This window comes from Mesocricetus auratus, unplaced genomic scaffold (genome assembly GCF_017639785.1).
Source record: "Mesocricetus auratus isolate SY011 unplaced genomic scaffold, BCM_Maur_2.0 Super-Scaffold_6723, whole genome shotgun sequence".
Classification (NCBI taxonomy): Eukaryota; Metazoa; Chordata; class Mammalia; order Rodentia; family Cricetidae; genus Mesocricetus; species Mesocricetus auratus.
This window is the reverse complement of record NW_024429183.1, coordinates 4,358,818-4,381,207: the sequence shown is the minus strand read 5'-3', so window position 1 is coordinate 4,381,207 and position 22,390 is coordinate 4,358,818. Positions and strand designations below refer to the sequence as shown.

The window sequence follows — 22,390 nt, the reverse complement described above, 5'->3', positions numbered from 1 at the left end:
CAAGAAAAACCAGTTCCACAATTTTGAGCTAATTTGAAGTAAGCTTTAATTAAATACTGACCAAGATGGACTCTGGTCAGGTTCACTCTCTGGAATCCTAGTGAGTAGCCACACGATGCATGTTGTAGGGGCTTTTAAAGAAGGGAACCATGTGGCTGTCGCATTACCCCCTGTGACTTTATTTCCCAGGAACTACAACTCCCAGCATTCCAGAAAGTTACTGGTCCTTGAACAGGTAGGGGCTTCCAGGTTGACTTTGGCTCTTACACTGGAGCTTGGCAGACAGTAGTGTTAAGAGCAATATGAACTATGGAGACGCAGCTCAAGAAGTTTCAGAGGGGAACAATTACCAGCAACTGGACTAGAGACCATTCTTGTGATATCATGGCTGATTTTTGCACTTGTCCTAAGAACATTCTGGAGGCTAAATTGAAGAGTTTCAGATTACTTTTATTAGCAGAGAAGATTTCAAGACAGCCCAATATTGGGTCTACCCCACGGTTGTTAGTGATCACTCTTATGCAGGTATACAATGACAAAAAGCAAAAAGGACAAAAAGGAATACAAAATATACAGTTTGAGGAGAAAAAGGGCATTGGGAAATTCAATGTTGGAGCTGTGAGTTGTGCTGAAAGAGAAAAGGAGGGCTGGAATAAAGGAAGTGGTACCCTCAGGGTGAGGCCCCACCAAGATAATCCTGCTTTTAGGAGCAGAAAATCCTTCAGGCCTCTTGTGAAAGGAAGAGGCCTGAAGGGTTTTCTGCTCCTAAAAAGCATCAACAAATCAAAGATTATGAAATGTAATTCACAGAGAGGGCCAGACTCCATTCCAAGTAGGCAGCAGAACTTGGCAGCATCCGTTGTGCGGTTTTTGGCTTTCGAGTCATGAAGGATACAGGAGTAGGCAAGCAAATGCATTGTGGAATCTCCCTCTGTGAAAGGCCAGGTGTATGGCAGGGGAGTTTCTGCATGGAAGCCCTGTGAGGCTATCACGTGAGCTGTGAAGATGAAGAAGCCTGGACTGTCTGGAGACCACAAGATGTTGGTGGTGTCAAAGTAATGGGTGTCTGCCAGGGAGAGCTGTGTGCAGGGAGTGGAACCAGCCCAAGAGAGAGAAGTGTGTTGTTGTTGGCAAAGCTGGAAGAGCAGAGTCATCTAAGCCCTTTAGCATCAGACATAAAGTTGTAGGGTTTGGAGTTTGCCCCGATGGGTTTCGATCTTGCTTTGGTCCATATTTCCCCACTATGTCCCTATCCCTCCCTTTTGGAATAGTAGTGTATATGCTGGGCCATTGTGTGTTGGAAGTATGCAGGGGGTTGTATAAGAGATGAGGCTCAGAAGAAACTTTGGACTTTTAAACTGTTGAGAATGAAAAAATAATGTGGTGGGAGATGTTGTCCGCAAGAACCAAAGTGGAGAAGCCAGGGACTCAAGGCAGCCAAGCACTTGAGTGCAATTTGCACGACAAGGCTCATTTTTATTTTTACAGCTCCTTTGGTAACAAAGTGAGTTTATAGTTGCAGAAAAACCTGCCTTACAGCCTAGCATGTTCAAGGTTATGTAAAGCACAACGATGTTATTTGTCTTTAGAAAACTGTCTGAGGTGTGGGAACATCATTTACCATTCTCTAGAAACTTAGGAAGGTCACAGGCATTCCTGTGTTCCTTGTCACATTTGTTGGAATTCTAAATTTACTTCTTGAGAAATATCAACATTGGATGTTCCCATGGCTGTGTCACAATTTCACTATATCCTCATATAACCTTAAGTCAAACCCCAATAATGGACTTTTGACATTGGACTGCATGCATTTTGCATTATGATATAACGACAAGCCTATGGGGTCAGGGAGGGAATGTGGTGGTTTGAATGAAAATAGCCCCCAAAGATTCATATGTTTGAGTGCATGGTCTCAAGTTGGTGGAACTGTTTGCAAAGAACTAGGAGGTGTGGCCTTGTTGGAGGTGGGCTTTGAGGTTTCAAAAGTCCACACTATTCCTAGTGTGTTCTCTCTGCCTGTGCTTGTGGATAAGGATGTAATCTACTGCTCCAGCACCTGACTGCCAAACTCCCTGCCACCATGGCCATGGACTCTAACCCTCTGAAAATGTAAGCCTGCAACGAACCCTTCTGTAACTTACCATGAGCATGTGTGTGTCTCTTCACAGCAATGGAACAGTAACTAAGACACACATCCTCAGTAACTAAAAGGGGGCACAGCCCGTGCAGAAAAGAGCTTCCTAACTTGAGATGGGCCCAGCCTGGGTAGTTGGCATCCTACTTGGTAAAGGGAAACTTAAACAGAGACACACAGGACAGGTATTGATCATGTAACCATGAATACAAAGACTTGAATGACACATCTACAAATTAGGAACACTAAAGACCTCTTGCGACCATCAGAGGAAGGAGCATTCCAGAGCCTTCTGGGGCACACACACTCTAGCTAACACTCCAGCTCTCAGTAGCATGAGTACCGATTGTCCTGAGTCACCGGCTGGTGGTAACTTGTCACAGAAGCCCTTCCTCACCAGGATCCCAGAAGCCAGCCATAGGAGGAGCACAGCTCAGTAGGCAGCCAGCAGGCAGGACAAGAATCCACAGGGTCCTCAGGCCGGAGCCCAAAGGCCTCTCAGAGCAGCTCCAACACGGCCTCAGCTGTGCTCTGTCCAAAGATGAAAGTGCCCACCAGCACGGAGAGGGTGCCCCAGGCCTCCAGGCAGCGCCTGCAATGCAATGTGCCTGGTTGTGTGGCTGGCACTGTGCAGTGCCACATGGTGCTGGCACGACAGAAGTGTCATCAAGTCAACTCCCCTGAGATGACCAGCTTTATTTCAACTTGACACAAGCCAAAGTCATGAGATGGGGGGCAGCTCAACTGAGGAAATGTGTCCCTAGTGTCCAGCTGTAGGCCATTTTCCTAACTGGTGATCAATGGACCAGCAAACGGCAGGGTTCCAGAGAGATCACGGCTGCATTAACAGAGGCCAGAAGGAACTGTCACCAGAGAGGGACATCTCTGGCTGAGCAACGTCAGCTCCCCACCCCCCATAAATCCACAGGACACAACACCACTTGCCAACAGGTGGGAAAGACAGAGGGCAGTTTCAGAAAACCGTCTTGAAAGTCTATGAATGAACAACGTTGAACTTGTCCAGGACAATAATCCACAGGTGCTCCTGGGACCAGCCAGTCTGGGGACCAGACAGCTAGCTTACAGAAGTCCAAAGCAACCCCTGTCAGGACAGAAGCAATGCCTGCTCTCCTGGACAAAACAGACCTTGGGCTCACAGGGGCTGAGAGATGGGGGCTGGGAGGGCCCTGCAGCAGGCACCCACATCCATGGCTATATAAGCCATGGGCACCTGAAATGGGCTGAGTGGTGCCACACATCACATGCTAACATGGGACTGGGGCCTTATCCAGAACAGGGTCTGTGTGTGTGATTAAGAGCAGGGTGCTGGGGCCTGAGTCCATGGACAAGTGTCTTCCTAAGGGAAGGGTGATAGGGGGTTGAGGCCCATACTACAGCCATGCTGGCTGATCAGCCCATCTCAGGACTGCTTCCAGAGCCCACAGAGTGCATTCGTGCCAGTAAATGCCACCCTCCAGGCTGTGGCCATTCCCTGCAGAAAGCTAGCCCTGTATGCTCCCATCTGCCTCGGCGTGTTTCCACAGCTGTGCAGTGGTAATCAAGAGGGTGGGCGAGCAAGGGAATTCAGATCCCAGGGTCTGAGCTGGGGCTGGCTCTCTCCTCCCCAGCCTCCTGAGCTACCCCTTCATCTGTGTGGTGGAGATAGGTATGTGTGTGGGGGGTCTAGATTAGAGGACCCCACCTCCACAAACCCCTGGCAAGATCTGCTACCATGATGGCACAGCAGGCAGGCCTGAGTTCTGTTAGCCACCAGACCTTCTGACTCAGGACCAGCCTGTGCCCTGCTCCTGAGCCAAGCTTCAAGGAGGTGTAGCCTGGGCCACTGGAGGGGAGGGGGGAAGGGGACACCCTAAACAGACAGGAAGTTCCAAACACAGAGCCTGGAATATAATATGTACACACTGCTGAAGGCCAGCCGGGGATCTGTGTTGCTCTCATGCATGCATGCGTGCTCACAGGACAGTGAGGCCACACCACCATCTCTGGTTTCCCAGGTCTGGGAGAACACATCATTCCAGCTCACAGCCCCTGAGGACACCCTAGGTTCCACCCTCATCTTGGGGGTCACTCACTTGACTCTTGGTCCCATGGGCTCGGTGTCCACAGCACAGATGAGGCACAAACCTGCAGAGAAGACACGAGGTCAACTTGGCTCTCCCTTACTGAACTGGGGGCACAGAGGGCTGCCAATGCCCAGCGGTCCTCAGGTGGCCAGTGGGAAAGTGGTACATCTGGAAAGGTAGTATGGCACAGTGGTTAGGGGGCCAGTTTGGAGTTAGTGAGAGCTCCAGCTAAGCACCCCTAAAACGATTTCCCTGAACAGCATAGCCTCTCGGGCCTCTGCCTTTCAGGGGCAGGAACTTGGTTGATACCCAGTCCTGGGATGCATCCACGGAGCTGCATGGTGCCTTCTCTTTCTTTCAGACAGGGTCTTGCAACACAACACAGACTGGCATAGAATTCTCCATTCCCCTGCCTTAGCCTCTCTGTCGCTGGGATAACAGGCAAGTGCTACTGTGCTCAGCTTCACTACCCTCCTCTTCCTCCTCCTCCCCCTCCTCCTCCTCTTCCTCAATTCTTTAATATTTTTAGGCTGGGAGATAGCTCAGTTGGTGAAGTTCTTGCCTGGTAAGCACAAAGAGAACCAAGTTTAATTACCTAGAAACAGTATTACAAAACAAAACAAAAGAGCTGCTATGGGGCTGGGCGGCCGGCTCAGTGGGTAAAGCACTTGCCATGCAGGCATGAGGACTGCAGCTCAGCTCCCTGAATTCAAACACTGGTGATGCGGTAACCCGCCTACAATCTCAGCATATGGCTGGCACAATGGGCCAGCTAAAATGGCAAGCTCCTGATTTAGCAAACACATAGGGTGGAAAACAAGTAATGAAGACACTCAATCAATCTTGGGTCTCCACTTGCATGCACACACATATGTATGTGCTTCCACACACGTGTTATATGCAAAAAGAAGAAGGAGGAGGAGGAGGAGGAAGGAAGGAAAGAGAAAGAGGAGCCAGGTGTGTGGCATAGGCAGATTCCTGGCAGTGTCCCACCCCTCACCTCTTTTTAGCCGGGACTGTACTTTAGAGCTCCAGAGCTCTGGCCTGGCATGCATGAGTCCTGGGTCATGCGGCATCAGTTCTGTTCAGTTTCAAAGCCTTTCAGTTCCGCCTGGAGCTTCCCAGGAATGGCTCCCACACTGACTCCCCCCCCCCAAGCAGTTCCCTGGGGCACAGGCAAGAGCTGAAGCTTTGAAAAGGCTCTCCTGGGGCCTGAGTCAGACTTGAAAGAGGTGGCCTCAGAGCAGGGAGTTGAAAGAGGCAGGCACCATGAAATTCTTCAGACTCTACCCCAAACCAGAGTGAACAGTGACACTCTCTGGCCTGGCTTCAAGCCATGTAGAGCTGCGGCATCCAATGGTTTTACTACTGCCTCAGAGACGACCTGCGTTGGCATCCAGAACATCGGGCCATAGTTCAGCATGGGGCCATCATCTCTCAAGTTCAATATCTACCTAATACAGCTCTCCTCATAGCAGAATTGCATAGTGCAGACACGTTAGGACTACTGTGTGCTGTGCACCTACTGTGTGCCCAGGCCCCTATTGTATGTTGAAGCCTGGAAACAACGCTGAAGTTTTTCTCCAGTCTCACCCCTGCTGGCTTTCCCATATGGAGAGTACACCTGCCCGTGTCCCCTGGAACTTACCACCTCAGCTCATGTACACTGGGAAGGCTCCCTCATCACTGCAGAACATGGTATGTGACTCAGCAGCCAGGTGTGGGGCCAAGAAGACTCCCATGGAATGCTCATTTGCACCGTGAGCCTTGTGAGTGTCACACACAGTGTCTTAAAATAATCAGCTATCCCCACGATAAACCACTTGTGGGATGAGACGATACAGCACATCCATCTAGGGTTGTTGAGCCACTTAGCCAGGAAAGGTCTGGAAAGCCTGGCCCATACCGGGCTCCGTAACCTAGGCCCTCATCCAGCAAGGATCCCACCTCCAGATCCTGCAGACCAGCGGTTCTCAACCTTTCTAAGGCTGCAATCCTTTGATAGTCCCTCATGCTGTGGTGACCCCCAACTGTAAAACTATTCTCATTGCTACTTCTGTAATTTTGCTACTGACATGATTCATAATGTAAATATTTTTGGAGATGGAGGTATGCCAAAGGGGTCATGACCCACAGGGTGAGAACTGCTGCTATAGACCAGGGATGAATGCGGGAGGATGGAGGCAGCCACTCACCGGGGAAGATGAAGATGAAGAAGGAGCTGATGCCACCGATAATACTGATGATCTCACTGAGGTCCGGCAGGAACAAGGCCATCACGAGTGTCACTGACACCCACAGGAAGGTCAGTGGCAGTCGAACCCATGGCCCTGAGGGGTCAGCCAGTACTGGAGGACCATGTGTGGCCCAGTAGCTCTTTTTCCAAAAGTCTTGCATTACAGACCTGTAGAAACACGAACACTGGTGCCCAGCCAACGCCTTATGGCTTCTGATCTCCTGGCTCCCATCAGTCCTGTACACAACAGGGTCTGCCCCACTCCCAGCCGAGCGTTCCCCAGGGCACCTCTCAGCCTCTGGGTCTGTAGGGGAGCGGGAGGGAAGTCGTGGCTCCAGGCCCTGTTCTGAGGCTTACTTGCTGGTCCACACCTAAACCCACTGTGTCTGTGCACCTCTCTGTGTCCATCGGAAGTGACCTCAGTCCCACTTGTACCCCTACCCACGGAGAGCCCAACCTATGGGGCACCAGGCTGAACAGACAGACACTCACCTCCCCAGGAACAGCACAATGGGGTAGACAGTCACAATGGAGACAGCAAAGAGGATACGTGCTACAATGATGGCTGTGTCATTGCCGGGGTAGGACATCAAGACATCAGCAGAAACTTCGGTCCCAAAGGTCAGGAAGCCATAAACCCCTGCAAGTGTAAGACAAGGTGGTGGGCATCTGCAATGAGAAAAATCCCACACACTTTCCCCCTCAACACCTTAAGGATTTCCTTTGCTATAGTTGGAAGGTTCTGGAGGGATTCGTTGTTCTGTGTCCCAAACACTCCTACAGACCAGCTGGTTGCTCACAGCTGGTGCCAGGGTTCAAATATGACCTTTGACTGGAAACCCCAGAGCCTTGGGAAATAGACACACACCTCTCACCTCCCATGTCCTCCAGTTCAGGCAACAGAAGCCAAGGAAGCAGCTGGTCCCATGCCCATCTTCTCTTCCAGATGGGAAAACCAAGGCCTAGACTATCCCTGATCCTCCACAATCACACAGCTGGCAGGGGCAGAAAGCTAGCTCCTTCCCACAGCACAACACTTCTACCTGTCCTGGAACTCGCTCTGTAGACCAGACTGGCCTCTAACTCATAGACATCCCCCTGCCCCTGCCTCCTGAGTGCTGGGATTAAAGGCATGAGACCACCACCAGCCAGTTTATAACACTGCTTTTTATCACCCAGGTCCTTTGTCCTGTCCTGAGACATTGCCTGGAGGCTCCTGTGATCCTACTGGCCCTGACACTAGGGATATCTGGAGATAATACAGTCATAGCCTTCAAAGCCTGGAACTGCAGAATGATAGGATTCACTGGGTAGGGAAAAGATCCCTGGTAAGTCCCTCAGGTGACCCTAGGAGTCCAAGGCTGTACAGCAGAGTCACTGCAGCCCAAGGCCTTCCAGATCAGTGGCTCCAATAGATGAAAGCAGGCAAGGCCACCAGGCAGTAGCCACTAAAGGTCACCAGTCCTGAGACCTGAGTCTGAATAGGCACATGCTGTGACCGTGGGCTTCTCATAACTCCCTGGGCCATGCTTTTACCACCTCTAACGGCCTCTGCCTACCTCACAACATTTGTGAGTACTCCAAGTACAAGTGTTTTGTAAACCTCTTCCCAGCTAAAACCTTGCCTCAATAGCATGGGAGATGAGAACAGGGGCATTGATTGAGACATTCAGGACATGTGTGGGTCTCAGCTTTGCACATCTTACTGTGGGACCTTGGAAAAGCCACCAAAGCCCTCTGAACCTCAGTCTCCCCATCTGCAACCTTTTCCTATGGGACACCATGGATTAAATGAGCTTCCTGTGCTCACAGCCCAGCACAGGAAGGGTCTCGCAGGAGCCTTGTCTTTTCCCCTTTCCGAGACTACTCCCTCCCCTCTGGGGCACACCCACAGGCCCTACCTGTCAGCGAGTAGACAAGGCAACAGGCCAGCAAGGACAACACAGAGACCAGGGCCCAGTGGGAGAGGCTCTGGTTCCTCATGCTGCAGTAGATGGATACTGCGGCCTCGTGACTCTGGAAAACAGAACCTGCAGCTCAGACCCTCCAGGGACAACTGCCGAGATGCTACACCCCAAAGCTGGGAAGTACCCGAGTGTCCACCAGCAGCATAGGCAAATCTCAGATGCTCACAAGTGGAGTACTATACAGCTCTTAAAAGGACTGACCTGACTCCCCACCTCAGTGCAGAAGAATCTCATGAAACAACATAAGGTTGAAGGAAAGGGAGAGGCCTGAAATTCAGATCATAAGACAAACATATTTATATTAGGGTCTAGGACATCCAGGGTCCAGGGTCCTTGGCATCACTGCTGTTGGCATTTGGGGGTGGATAATTCCTGCAGTAACTGCTGTCCTGTGGGTTGGAAAGCATCGAGTAGCATTCCCTGTATAGACGGCTGGATACCCATGCACATTAAAAAAAAAATCCAATAGTCCCAGATGGACACCATCAAGCTGCTGGAAACCCACATGTGTAGAAACAGGAGGACAGATCCATGGTTTGGGCGTGGTGGATGCTACTGATGAAGAAGGTGGTGAGGACACTCTGGGCAGGTCATGTGGAAAACCCATACTTAAGATTACACTTTAAAAAGAAACAAGTTCTGGGCCAGCAAGATGGCTTAGCAGGGCCTCCAAAGCCACAGAGAAACCCTGTCTCGAAAAAAAAAAACCAAAAAAAAAAAAAAAAAAAAAGATGGCTTAGCAGGTAAAGGAACCTGTTACCAAGTCCACTGCCCTGAGTTTGTTTCCCAGAACCCACATGGTGGAAGGAAAAAGTCGGCTCCCACAAGTCATCTTTTGACCTCTATACATTCATCATTACACACACACACACACACACACACACACACACACACACACACACACACACATACACACACACACAATAAAAACATTTTTAATGTGACATGCTATATATCATGATGTCAATTCTCTGTGTAAAACATGTAGCCAAGCCAATGCAATTTGGCTTTCTTCACCTGGTGAGGCCTAAGGCCTGGTGTCGCACAGCCGGTGAGGGACCCTGAGGAGCTCACAGTGTGGAGATGTTCATCAGGATGCAGCCCTACTGCCTACCGTACTCTCACCCTTGCCCCATCCCAAACAGAACTCTTCCCTCCCACGTGGCCCAAGCCCCCACCATGTGTGACTCTATCAGTTGGGAATCACCATCCCCAGCTCAGAACCGTGCCCGGGGAACACATGAGCATCTGCTGACGCCACTGGTGGCTAAAGGCCAAGGAACGATGGCAGCTCCAGCCCTCCATTACCCCACGTCTGGTTCCTACTTAGTGTGAGCTGGGGACCACAAGGCTCCTAGGGCCCTGGAGCACAGTGCAGTGGGGCTAGACATAGGCCTTGTTCCCCCTGGCCCTTCCCAGGGAAAGCACACATATGCTAACCCCAACCCATGAACCCAGGGCACCATCTGCCCTGAGCTTCTCTGATGGCCAGGAACCCCAGGCTGGGGGCAAGCTCAGCCAGGCAGTGGCGATTATACCAGATCCTTGGATGACAGTGGTGGGGCTCAGGGTAAGCCCTCCTTCCTGTGTCCAGAAGCACTTTTGTGTTTTCCCTGTGTACCTGCCACGACAGCCAATGGATCCGGCAGTGTCACTTAATACTCTTTCTCCACCCCTGTGGCTTCTGAAGGGACACTAGCCTCTTGGCCCCATCACAGGTTCTGCTCCTGCGGGGGACCCAGAGCACCAAGCCCCCACACAAGGTGAAGATGTACAGGGGCACAGACACATCTGGCAGCTTGCCTCCCCTGGGGACAGCAGTCAAAGCTCAGGGGAAGGGACACATGAGCCAAAGAGCATGACAGCCTCAGATGTGCAGCTGAGGCACAGGTCCACAGACCATGGCTCTCCACAGGACTGAATGGCACTTGGCTTTAAAAAGGAATTAGGCAAACTAGGCATGGTGGCACACGCCTTTAATCCCAGCACTCAGGAGGCAGAGGCAGGCGGACTTCTGAGTTTGAGGACAGCCTGGTCTACAGAGTGAGCTCCAGGACAGCCTGGGCTACCCAGAGAAACCCTGTCTCAAAAACAAACAAACAAAAAGAATGAGGTTTGTCTGACTCCCACGGTCCAGTGACAAGAGACATGGACCACTCATAGCAGGGAGACCCATGGACAGAGTAGAGCCATGGCCACTGAGGGCTGGCAAGAGGAAGAGGAGCAAGTTATGGGTGGCCACATGGCAACTCTGATCATGGCCACACTCTAGAAGGGCAGTTGTGTGGGGTGAGCTGAGCCTCAGTAAAGCTTTAAAACAAAATCTGCATAAGACCAAACTAGACTCCCTTAATATAGGTGACAATGGTGAGACTGGGACAATATGTGAGGCCACTGGCAGTGGGTCCAAGACCTAACTCTAATGCACAAACTGACTTAGTGGAGCCCATTCTATATGGAGAGATACCTTGCTCAGCCTAGACACAGGGTGTGGGGGGTGGGGAGGTGCCTTGGTCCTGACTCAGTGAGATGATGGGACAGACTTAGTAGACTTCCTAGGGGAGGCCTTACCCTCTCTGTGGAGCAGATGGGAGGAGGGGGGCGGTGGAGAGAAAAGGAGGAGAAGAGGGAGGGGGAACTGGGATTGGGATGTAAAACTAAATTAATAATAAAAACCCCAGGGGTGGCAGAGTGGCCAGGGTGGCTAGAGACAAAGTCTGCAGCCTCTGCTCCCCCAGGCCTCTCACTGATCCAGTTCAGTGTAGGATCAGGGGTGCCTTGTTTCTAAATGTGTTCAGGGAGAGGTGGTGTGTTTGAGTCCTGTCAGAAGTCCTGACGGCCATACGCCCTGCTGCCTTTCCTTCCTCACAGGCCAAGCGGCCAAGCTCTACCATCTTCATTCTCATAGATCTCCTCAGACGCCTGACTCTCAGATCCTCCGTCTACCCCTGGCCTGAGCCCCACCCCCACACTGGCAACTTGTCCTTCCCAGCCCCGCAGTCACTGCAGCCCTGGAAACCCTGGAAACCACAGCCTGGTTGCTAGGAGAACAAGGCGCAAGGAGGTCAAGGTGAGGGCCCAGAGTCTTGGTCTTGGAAGGTTTGCACAGGCTGCTCCTTGTTGACCACACCCGGGCGGGCGACAGCCCCAAGCAAAATCAGCCCCAGGCAGCTTCAAAACACCAAGTGTGTGAGCTTCTCAGGAGCCTCTCACAGGAATGACGCTGAGCCAGCTACTAGGTTGAGAAATGGCAGTGTTACAGGGGCTATCCAAAAAACAGTTCTGAAAGAAAATCCAAGTGGAAGAACAGAACTGCAGGGTTAGGGGAGGAGGCACAGGCCACTAGGCCTGGGTGCTGTCACAGATCCCCATGAACTGTGCTTTATGGTGAAGTAGTTGGCGGTGATGGGTCTTTAAGAGAGACAAGTCTTAGCCAGGTAGGTCCCCTACCCTGTCACTTGGCCTCCTCTCCCTCTCCTATACCCTCTAAGCAGTAAAATCTTGAGAGGCATGGTCTTTCTTCTCCAAGGCCCAGGGCAGAATCTACCCATTCTGCAAGCATATGCGGGTGGCTCTGTCCCCAGACCCTGTAGCACTTCTGTGATCACTCTTTAGAGAGGTGTGTCCCAGGTACCCACCCCCTTCTCTGGATTCCAGGCCCAGCCACCATGGTTCTGCCAATACTGTGGGCAAGGGGAGAAATTCAATGACAGCTCATACCCCCTCTAGGTGACCCGGATGTCACGGCCTCTGGAAGACAGCCCGTGAGCACAGCTGGGCACCGAGAGCAGGGCGAGGGCTCTGACTTCTCCCCTGGGGGAAGCCGTACTCTCCAGAGAGCCCAGAAGCCTGACAATGTCACAGTCTCAACGTACCTGGAATCCGAAGCAGATGGTGGGGAAGACACTAAACACAGAGGTCCAGGGGGGCGGGCTGTGAATAGACAGGGACAGGTGCTCGTTAAGGAGCAGGGAAACAATCTTCAGCTCGAGAGCGTTTGTTTTGAACAAAGGGAGGGAAATGTGATGGAGTGTGACTGCAAGACCTGTTTTCAATGGCTGAGTCTGAGTGTGCGCCGGGGCTGAGGGGACACTTGTTCAGTGCTGCTTTTTTTAAATACATCTCTGTGGACATTCGGTGACAATGACACTGACTGTGTGCGTGGGGTTTGGGAAAGGCAATGGCAAGGCAGAACCCCCATCTTCCCTCTAGAGGCTGCCTATTCCAAATGCTGTGGGGTGTTAGGGCACGTGCAGTCACTGTTGAACACGTCTCCCCAAATGCAAGGTTGTGTGCCCTGTGTCCAAGTCACCCCGGGGAGCAAGCGTCCCCTCTCTCCTGGCTCCTGTCTGGTAGATCCTGTTTGCTTTGCTAAGGGACTCTTCATGTTAGTCTCTGACAGCTTCAGGGACACATAGGTCAGTGGGGCATGAACAGCAGTCCCCTGTGGTCAGAACTTTTGGCTGTGGAAGAGTTAACAGTCCCCCAAACATCCCTGTCCTGATATCACCCAGGACTCTGCAAATATATTCCCTTGGGGCTGAAAGGAACTTTGTAGATAGAACTAAATCTTAGGATGAGCAGTGCCTTGGGTCCCAGAGGTGAGCCCAGTGCCACAGGAGACCATAGTGAGCAACCTAAGCCTCTGCCCAGGTGTAACAAAAGAGCCATGACCATGGGCCGGGCAGAGCTACCACATGGCTGGCTTTGGAGGAGGAAGAGCCACAGTCCAAGGGCTGTGGGCAGCTGCTAAAAGCAGGAAAAGCAAGAGGCTTTCCCAGACACTCCAGAAGGAATGGACTTGCCCAGGCCATTTGCTCCAGGGCCAAGGGAAACATTTCTGACTGTTTGAGCCTCTTGGTTTACAGGGATTTGTCGCAGCAGCCCCAGGAGACCCACCTACCTTACAAACTCCACCCTGGGGTTGGACAGATGGCTCAAAGGTTAAGAACACTGACAGCTCTTTCAGAGGACCTGGGTTCAATTCCCAGAGCCCACGTGGTGACTCACAACTGTAACTCCAGTTCTAGGGGTCCTGACACCCTCACACAGACATATATGCTGGCAATACACCAATGCACATAAAATTAAACAACAAACCCCACCCACCCAGATTCTTCCAGCTCCTCCGCCTCCTGGCTCAGGACCACAACTCCACAGACCAGCAATGCAGACATCAGCACCACTCCCCTTAGCCTGCCTCCTTCAAACTGCAGGCACACACAGCTGGTCAGCCTCTGAGGAGCTAGCAGATGTCTCCAAGTCACTTTCTGACTCAGCCTCTGCCATGCGCTGGCCCTCAGGCTTTACCATCTAGGACACACACACATCCTCTGATTCCTGTTTCCCTACCACTTGTAGTTCCTGGCCAGGACAACCACACCACCTGTGGGACCCAATACAGGATGGACAAGCTGAGGCCCTGGCTGAATTATGATAGAAAATTCTAAGAGTGGCGACTACAGTTACATGCCCCTGAGCTGTCCCTGTCCCTGAGAAAGAGAAGTCCACACATCTAGCATCATATTGCCTGCCTGGGATGCTCCCCAACCTGAGGCATCAGGTCTAGGCTGGAACGTCCGACCTGGTCTCTGTTCCTGCACCTGACTCCCACAGCCCCCCTGCCAACCCTTTTCAGGAGTGAGCCACGCCCCATCCCTGCTGTGCTCAGAGCACTGTGGGTGCTGCAGTTCACCCATGGCCAAAACCACAGTCTTCAAGAGTTCCTACGTGACACCCCACCTCACTTTCAGCCTAGTCCGGGCAGCTCAACAGCCCCACTGTTCCCTAAGCCTGGGCAGCTGCCAGGTCCCACTGCCTCTATGTAGAGCATGTGTCTGGTTTTGGCCCAGGCGTCCCAGGCTGGTGTGGCGGCCTTCAGTGTCTTTGTCTTCTTCTGAAGGAGGAGCTTCTTTGGCAACATCACACACCAGAGACAGGAGGGAGCTCATGGGAGAGAGCCAGGGTTCTGAGGCAAGTCCCAGAGGATCTCCTTCCAAAAGTCAGGAAAAACTGTCCTCCAAACTCACCTAAGCAAAGGGCGGGGCTGGCGCAGGAGGCCCTGGGGCCATCGGTAGTACTGCACGGTGACGACCAGGGCAAGGTAGCAAGCAGCCAGGGTACCTAGGATGCTGGCACACACAGGACAGAATCAGAAACCCTGCACCAGAGACACACAGTCAGTGCTCACAGGGGCAACCCAGCTCTGCCCTGGCTAGAGTGGAGCCAGGAAGCTCTCCTCCTGGACCACCATTCCCTCTCCATACGGGGTGCCCCAAGGGGTGGCTAGGCAGTGTTGCTGTGGTCCACAGTTCAGAGGTGCGGCTTCTGGATGCCCCAGCATCCTTGGGAAGAGCAGCTGAACATCTCTCCTCTCACCAGCAAGTGCCAATCAGCTGCTGGGGTTTGACATCCAAGTCAGGACATCTTCAGGCTTGGCCACAGGAGAGGGGAAGAGCCTGTTGTGGCCTGAAGGCCATAGGAGCCGCATGGGCCGCAGCTGTGGAGGGACTGGGCTCTGCTTCCAAGGTTACAAAGAGCATTGCTATTCACACACAAGGGGAAGGCTGGCGATGAACCTGAACTTGGGCCGAGACTGTCTGTCATTAGGCTTTTGTTTTTCAACACCATCCCTGGAAGCCTCAAGATAAAAAATGAATTAAAAACCATGCCCATCTGACTGTGTAGAGGGGGAAGGGGCAGAGCCTGCTACGGTTAGGCAACAATGTGAGCTGTTACAATGCTGTAAAGAAAAGTGAAATGAAAAAATTGCAGGGAGATGGATGGAACTGGAAAACATGCTAAGGGAGGTGACCCAGACCCAGTTAGGTGAACACTACTGTTCTCTCTCACACAAGTCCCAGATGCCTTAATGGAGAAGGCGATAGTGCCACACATGTGACACTAAAATGTGTGGGTGTGACACTGAGGTTACAGGTCCACGTGTGGATAGGCATGGCAGGGGAGGGAAGGTGAGGGGTGGGTCTAACCAGAACTAAGGACATAGGAAAAATCCAACTGTGTTGTAACGTAATTTTTAAAAAATTTAAAAAGGAGTTTAAGTTGGGTGTAGTGGCATGTGCCTTTAAATCTAGCATTCTAAAGGAAAGTAGATACCTGGGAGTTCAAAACCAGCCAGAGCTACATAGTAAGGTCCTATCTTAAAAAACAAAACAAAACAAAAAAGGTGGAATAGTGGTGCCCTACATGGGTGAGTTATTCCACAGTGATCTCAGTGCCAGGCACGGGACACCTCTGTTATGAAGGACTGGTCAGGGAGATCCCAGAGTGCTGCCCAGCCCAAAAACACCCACAGGCTATTGCCACCGCTTTTGGGTCCCCTCCAGAACTGGATGGCAATCCCCTTTAGCTGAAGAGGCTGTACACTTTGGATGCAGGATGTAGAGAAGCCAGTCTCAAACTGATTGGGAAGCTTCCTCCCTCGTGGCTAGCTTTCACGGGCTGCTGTGGGGGAAAAGATGTCCGTGGTCTTACCCAGCGCTAGACACTGCTTGCTACAATACCAGCCTGCTGGGCAGCAATGGAACGACCGTCCAGGTAACCAGTAGCTTTCTGACTGAACTTGAAGCCTGCTCCACAGGAGGAAGATCATTCTTGGTACTGTAAAACTGGTCCAAAGCCCAAGGCTAGGCTGCGTCTACACCATTGATTAGTGCTGCTCTCAACCTTGTTCGGAGAAGCCTTTTTTCTCAGGGCAGTGGTGAATGCAGAGGCTCTTAGGTGGTCAATGTGCTGAGAACTAGTGACAGTCGGGTGCTCAGCCCCAGTGAGACATCTGTATCAACCCTCTCCCTGCAGGGCCCAGATAGCATCGTGGAAGAGGGGAGAGAAAGAATGGAAGGGTTGAGAGATGCTGCCTTCCGGACATGGCATGGCCATCGCACTCATGAACTCACAGCAGCTGCGGTGAGATCAGGGTTGCCAACATTCCAGCACTGATGGGGAGGGGCGTGGGTGGGGAGGGGCGTGGGTGGGGAGGGGCGTGGGTGGGGAGGGGCGTGGGTGGGGAGGGGCGTGGGTGCGGAGGGGCGTGGGTGCGGAGGGGCGTGGGCGGGGAGGGGCGTGGGCGGGGAGGGGCGTGGGTGGGAAGGGGGCATAGGTGGGGAGGGGCGAGGGTGGGGAGGGGCGTGGGTGGGGAGGGGCATTGGTGGGGAGGGGCGTGGATGGGGAGGGGCGAGGGTGGGGAGGGGACCTCAACGCCCCATCCCTAGCTGAGGAGCTGCTGTAGGGAGTTAACTTCCTGTGGGGAATGTGGCTCATGGAAGCTGCTCCTGCTCGGATGGGTGGCAGCACACAACACCTATACACATGTGGGTAGCTGATGTTAAAGGGGAGGAGGAAGAGGAGAGAGAGGTGGGAAGGAGAGATTTGGAGGGGATCCTGGGGGAGAGGAAGGTAGGAACAAGGAGTGGATTTGATCAAGATACATGTACACGTGTAGGAAATTATTGAAGCATAAGTTAAACATTATTTTTAAAAGACCCGCTGTTAGTATTTCTTGGCTTATCTACGTTGTCTACTGTGAGTGCATAGAACCTGCTAGAACCTGTGAGACACAGTACTGCCCAAAGTGGGTCCCTGTCACACTACAACCCAGAAGCCTCTGAGGCCCCCATACCTGGCGTACTTCTGGAAGGCGATTTCCCGAAGTGCTGACAGGGGAAAGATGACAAGCACCGATACCAGGGGCAGAGTGAAGTCCTGGGCTGCATACCAGGGCTGTGAGATGTCGGGCAGGAGGGAGTCACACACTGTTAGAGACAGGGACAGGAGCCAGGCTGTGGAACCCACAGTAACCACCTGGGCATGGAGGGATCAGAAATGAAATGGGGCCCCATCCCATGCCCCCCTTGCAGGAAGGAACCCCGTATTTCATGGAGTCATTCAACAAACACACACTGAGAGCTGAGCTAGTAGGGACGGGACCGTTTGGGGCTCAGGCTGCACAGCCAGGGCAGTGGGCAGCTTGGGTCTCTCTGCAGCTGTGCATTGGAGCTCAGTAACTGCAGTCCCCAGCGGGGTGGCTGAGAAATGTAACTCTCGCCCACACTGTGCCTTGGTGTGTAAATGTTAGGGAGCTGGACTGGCCGCTCAGTGCCACCTGGCTGGTTCGGACTCCTAGGGGGCACCTGGCTGATGGCAGAGCTGGTCTGCTGGTGCCTGCTGGTAACCCTCGAGCCCCCCCCCCCCAGCCTTCTGTCTCTCCTCATGGGCCTTCTTGCTGGCTCCATGCCTGTGGCAGCCGGGAGCTCCCGAGTTGGAAGCTGCCCATCCTTCTAAGAGCTACACCTAGACCTGCCATAGGTCTCTTATGCCACACATTGCAGGACAAACAAAGTCATGCCATCCCACATCTGAAGGACAGGTGACCGGTGAAAGCACCATGGAGAGCAGCAGGATGGCTAATGCGAGCTGGGTTAAGAGGGAGGGCAGCTGGGGGAGGGGAGCAAGGGAGTGGCAGACAGCCTGGAGCTGGAGTGACCGGGAACCACAGGCAAGGTGACCACTGCACAGAGGTGAGCCTGGGAGAGGGTCTTGGGGTCACTTGCGCAGCAGTGAGTAAACCCTTTTCAGATCTCACCAAATGTAGCCAAACATATAAATAACTGCCTGGTGAGAACAGCTCCCCCAGCTGGTGAGATGAGGAAGGTTCTCACAGCCAGGTCACCACCATGCAGAGGCTCTGCTCAGGATAGTCTCTCCCTCCCTCCCTCCCTCCCTCCCTCCCTCCCTCCCTCCCTCCCTCCCTCCCTCCCTCCCTCCCTCCCTCCCTCCCTCCCTCCCTCCCTCCCTCTCTCTCTCTCTCTCTCTCTCTCTCTCTCTCTCTCTCTCTCTCTCTCTCTCTCTCTCAGTCGCACGCACGCACATACATGCACCACAGAGCGACCAAGAGGAAGCAGGTGGTGAATGGCACATGGAGATTCCAAGTGGGTTTTAGAATGCCACATAGGGTGGGGTGCAAACCTTTCTTCAACAGAACTTCCTACAGCCAGGAAACAGCAGGTATCGTCAGAATGACACCACCTCCTTCACTAACCTGGAATGTCTAACAGCCCATGAAGTTTTCAGCGCCACTGGGGTCAATGCGCCTAACTCACAGTGTCCCGAGCACTCAAGCTCCTTTTAGCATCTCCTTTCCAAGTGTGTATCAAGGACAGCCACATCCCCAGTGTCAGGCCATAAGACATGAGCATGCTCTCTCTTGCCGTCTGTGTACCGAGACCTGGGGTGGCTCATATCTTAGTAAATGTCTCGGGCACAGTGCTCCATCCCTGCAACCCTGACTACTCTCAACACTGCTTCACTATCAGTTTTGGATCTGAGTTGTGGGAGGGACTCCACATGTCACATGTGTGACCATTTACTCACTGGGAGAGCCAGAGAGTCCATCCTCCATATTCTTTGGCACTGGACAATGTCGGAGGTTCTAAAATCCCACAGCCAGGGGTCAGCAATACAGTAGACTCAATCTAACCCTAGCAACAGCTACATTCCAATTAAGCCTAACGATTCCAATTAAAAGCCTGAGGCTGTCAAGATGATTAAAAAAAAAACCCCACAAAACTCAGCCATATGCTGCCTACAAGGAACGTATTTACAATCCCAAGCTGTAGGTGGCTTCAGAAGTTTGTGAACACGACCATGGACACTGACCTTGAAGAAGCTGGTGCCTCTATTAATAGAGAAGGAGGCTTCATGTCAGAGATGAAAGCAGAATATTTCATATTAATAAAGGATGTGTCTAATCACGGGGTTTCAAAAGCCACAAAGCAGAGACTGTGGAATTACAGGGTGAGGCAGGCAGGTCTGCAGTCACAGCTGTAGCTGTCAGCACCCGTTCTTAGATGGCATAGACTAACCAGGACATTTTAAAAACAGCAGAGACGGGCTGGGCACGCGGGAGGCCCTGGGTTCCATCCCCAGTACTACATAAACCAGGCATGGCGGCACATGCCTGTAATCACCGTGCTCATGCAAAGGCACGGGCTGCACAGGCGACTCAGGGGAGGAGCATGTATTGCCCTTGTAGAGGGCCAGTGTGACACCCAGCACCTACACCAGGTGACTCACAATCACCCTTAACTCTCGCTCCAAGGGATCTGACACCTCTGGCCTCCAGGAGTGCCAGCACTCACAGGCACACACCCTCAACCCACACACAGTTAAAATAACAATACAAACAAATCCTTTTTTTTTTTTTGGTTTTATGAGACAGGGTTTCTCTGTATTGTTTTGGAGGCTGTCAGTCCAGCCTGGCCTCAAACTCACAGAGATCCACCTGCCTCTGCCTCCCGAGTGCTGGGATTAAAGGCGTGCGCCACCACCGCCCGGCTAACAAATACTTCTTAAACAAGGAGGCACAGGGGAATTAGGAGCTCAAGGTTTTCCTCAGCTACTTAGTGAGCTCGGTTCTAGTCCAGTCTGGGCTATTGAAGCCCTGTTTCAAAACAAAATAGAACAACATGGCATGCTCACCAAGACTGACCAGCACTGGGTCACAATTAGGTTTGTTTTGTTTTTTTTTTTTGTGTGTGGTTTTTTCGAGACAGGGTTTCTCTGTGTAGCTTTGAAGCCTGTCCTGGAACTCACTCTGTAGACCAGGCTGATCTCAAACTCACAGAGATCCTCTTGCCTCTGCATCCCGAGTGCTGGTATTAAAGGTGTGTGCCACCACCATTGGGCTGGGTTTTAACAGTCTCTAAATTTCATAATTGTGCAATAAGATGATAGTCTTGTCCATGATACAAATAAAACAGGAACCACAGGATCTGAACAACTGCCAAATAGCAATTAAGCAAGATGGTGCAGACCTCTGTAAGTCTGCACAGGACTTACAGAGAGAACAGAGGGAGGGAAGCACAGAAGTTACCGAGCGCATGCCTGGCATGGTGCAAACAGAAGGTAGGAAAACGTGCCAAGTGCAGCGGCAGCCGTGCTTTGAGAAGCCTTAGTAAAGCGCCCGAGGCTATGAAACGTGTGTCCTCACGGTGCCTCTCAGGAGGGTCTTTCTGCAGCTGACTTAGTTTCCCCATCTGTGAAATGGGCTATCTCCATTAGCCGTTCCATCTGCAGCCATAGTCTCTCTCATGCTTTCGTGATCAACTGCTCCCTTCCTAACCACATTGGATCCTCAGGCGAGGCCTTGTCCCTTGAGGTCCATCAACTACCCACTGTCCCTCTCATCAACCGGGGGCCTGAGAGTCATTCCAGGCCCTGCACCCTGGATTACCCCAATGCCAGGAAAGGAACTCACATTTCTCCAGCTGGTCCCCGATTACCCTGAGGAAGGCCACAGAGATCATGATCAGGTTGGTCAGGAAGCAGACTTCACACAGCTTCCCCATGGCAGCCCCACACAGCTCACGGACCACGCCCTGGTAGGTTGTCTGGCCGCTGACGGAGGCTGCGTAGCCCAGGATGACCAGGCCACTGATCAGGAAGAGCAAAGAGACCTGCGGAGGGACCATGGGACTGCACACATTAGAGGCGTGACTCGCAGGCCAGCTGCAAGTCTCTGCAAGGCCAGTGGGGGCATGGCCTAGGCTTGCCCGAGGTCAGAGCTTCAGGGGCTGTGGGTGCTGCCAGCTGTTCTGGGTCTGGGTCTGAGTCTGGGACTCTCCCAGCTCTGCCATGTGGGACAGATGAAACTTCACAACGCTAGGGAGTTGAGAATTCTCTCCTGTTCTCTTGAGAGGTATGGCTAGGAATGTGGGCAGGACAGGGACGTCTGGCTCAGAAGCTCAGGCCAGTCTGTGGTGTGAAGCAGGCTCTCAGACCCGCTGTTTGTCCTGTGAAATGGTGACAGTCTCACTCACCTGTCAGGGGACCTGGGGTCTGATGCATTCAGGTGTAGGCTCAGGGCAAGCACTCTTGAGAGTGGGATTTGTGGTTTGGCAGGGGCGGGGAGGGCGGGGAGGGCTGTTTTACTTAGTGTTTTCTAGGGCTCTCTCAGTGTTTGTTTTTATTTGTTCATCATTGATTGTGAACACTTTTCGTGTATACATGAGTTAGAATACTGCACTGAACCCCCTGCCCACCCCAGATCCCATGCAACAGACTCCTGTGCATACTCCTGTCTACACTTCCCGGACACTCCACAGCCATCTCACTAATTTCCCAGGGTGCTTTGAGTGCCCACTGTTGAGAGCTCAGTGCCCTGTACACCCCTCCCTCATGGACCAAACTTCCAAGGAAAGGGCTGCAGAGGAGCCTGTGGGGCGCCAAGACGTGCAAGCCGAGCCCCTCAGCACTGCCCCGCCTCGCCCCTGGAGAGTCCCACATCCAGTGATGTCCTGGTCTTGTATCAGTTTCTTCTAAGCCCAGCACTGGGGAGATACAACTGTGTGCACCTGCAGTTTGTGGCTCTTTTTCTCTGGTAACACTTGGGGGCATGACGGATCTCATCCTAAGAGCCCGTGGAGACTCAGTGGGGCAGCTCTTGCATGTGACCCTCTTAGAAGAGGGCATATCTCCTGGGTGCAGAGTCTCGAAAATAAAATCCCACGATACCACACACAAGACAGCCAGCTCTGCCAAAGCAGTCCTGAGGACCCCCACCGGGAAGAGCCGGAACCATCTTCCACCTGCCCCTGAAGGCCTCTGTGACTCACCAGTGCCACCAGGAAGGTGGGCACCAGGCCTCCTGCCTTGTAGAAGGCCCAGGGAAAGTTGAGCAGTCCGGCACCCAGGGCGGACTTCAGGAGGATGAACACGGCGCCCAGTGAGGACAGGGTGGGACTGGTGGTGGCAGGGAGGGGCTTCTCCAGAAGGCCTCTGCTCCCTCTGGTCTGTCCTTCCATGGCTGGGGCAGCAGAGGGACAGAGAGGGAGGGCTAGCATCAAACCTTCCTTCCTCATCCTTTAGGTCTCAGAGCCAGTCAGCATGAGACAGGGCAACTGGTACCCCTCACCCCTGTGACCCCTCAGCCTCCCCTCCCCACTTCCCATGG

The 22,390-nt window shown here is 52.7% G+C and overlaps 1 protein-coding gene across 1 annotated transcript; it reads right to left on the bottom strand.

Moving 5' to 3' along the window:
- Positions 1–429: 429 nt before the first annotated feature.
- Slc38a8 (solute carrier family 38 member 8) lies at positions 430–22,241 on the bottom strand. Its single transcript, XM_005073080.4, has 10 exons — positions 22,053–22,241; positions 20,696–20,894; positions 17,060–17,192; positions 14,451–14,552; positions 12,297–12,354; positions 8,356–8,470; positions 6,947–7,094; positions 6,414–6,622; positions 4,228–4,279; positions 430–2,726 (listed from the first exon to the last, which is right to left on the bottom strand). The coding sequence occupies exons 1-10, from the start codon at positions 22,239–22,241 to the stop codon at positions 2,633–2,635; spliced, it is 1,299 nt and encodes a 432-aa protein (XP_005073137.1). The 3' UTR covers positions 430–2,632.
- Between the last annotated feature and the right edge of the window lie 149 nt (positions 22,242–22,390).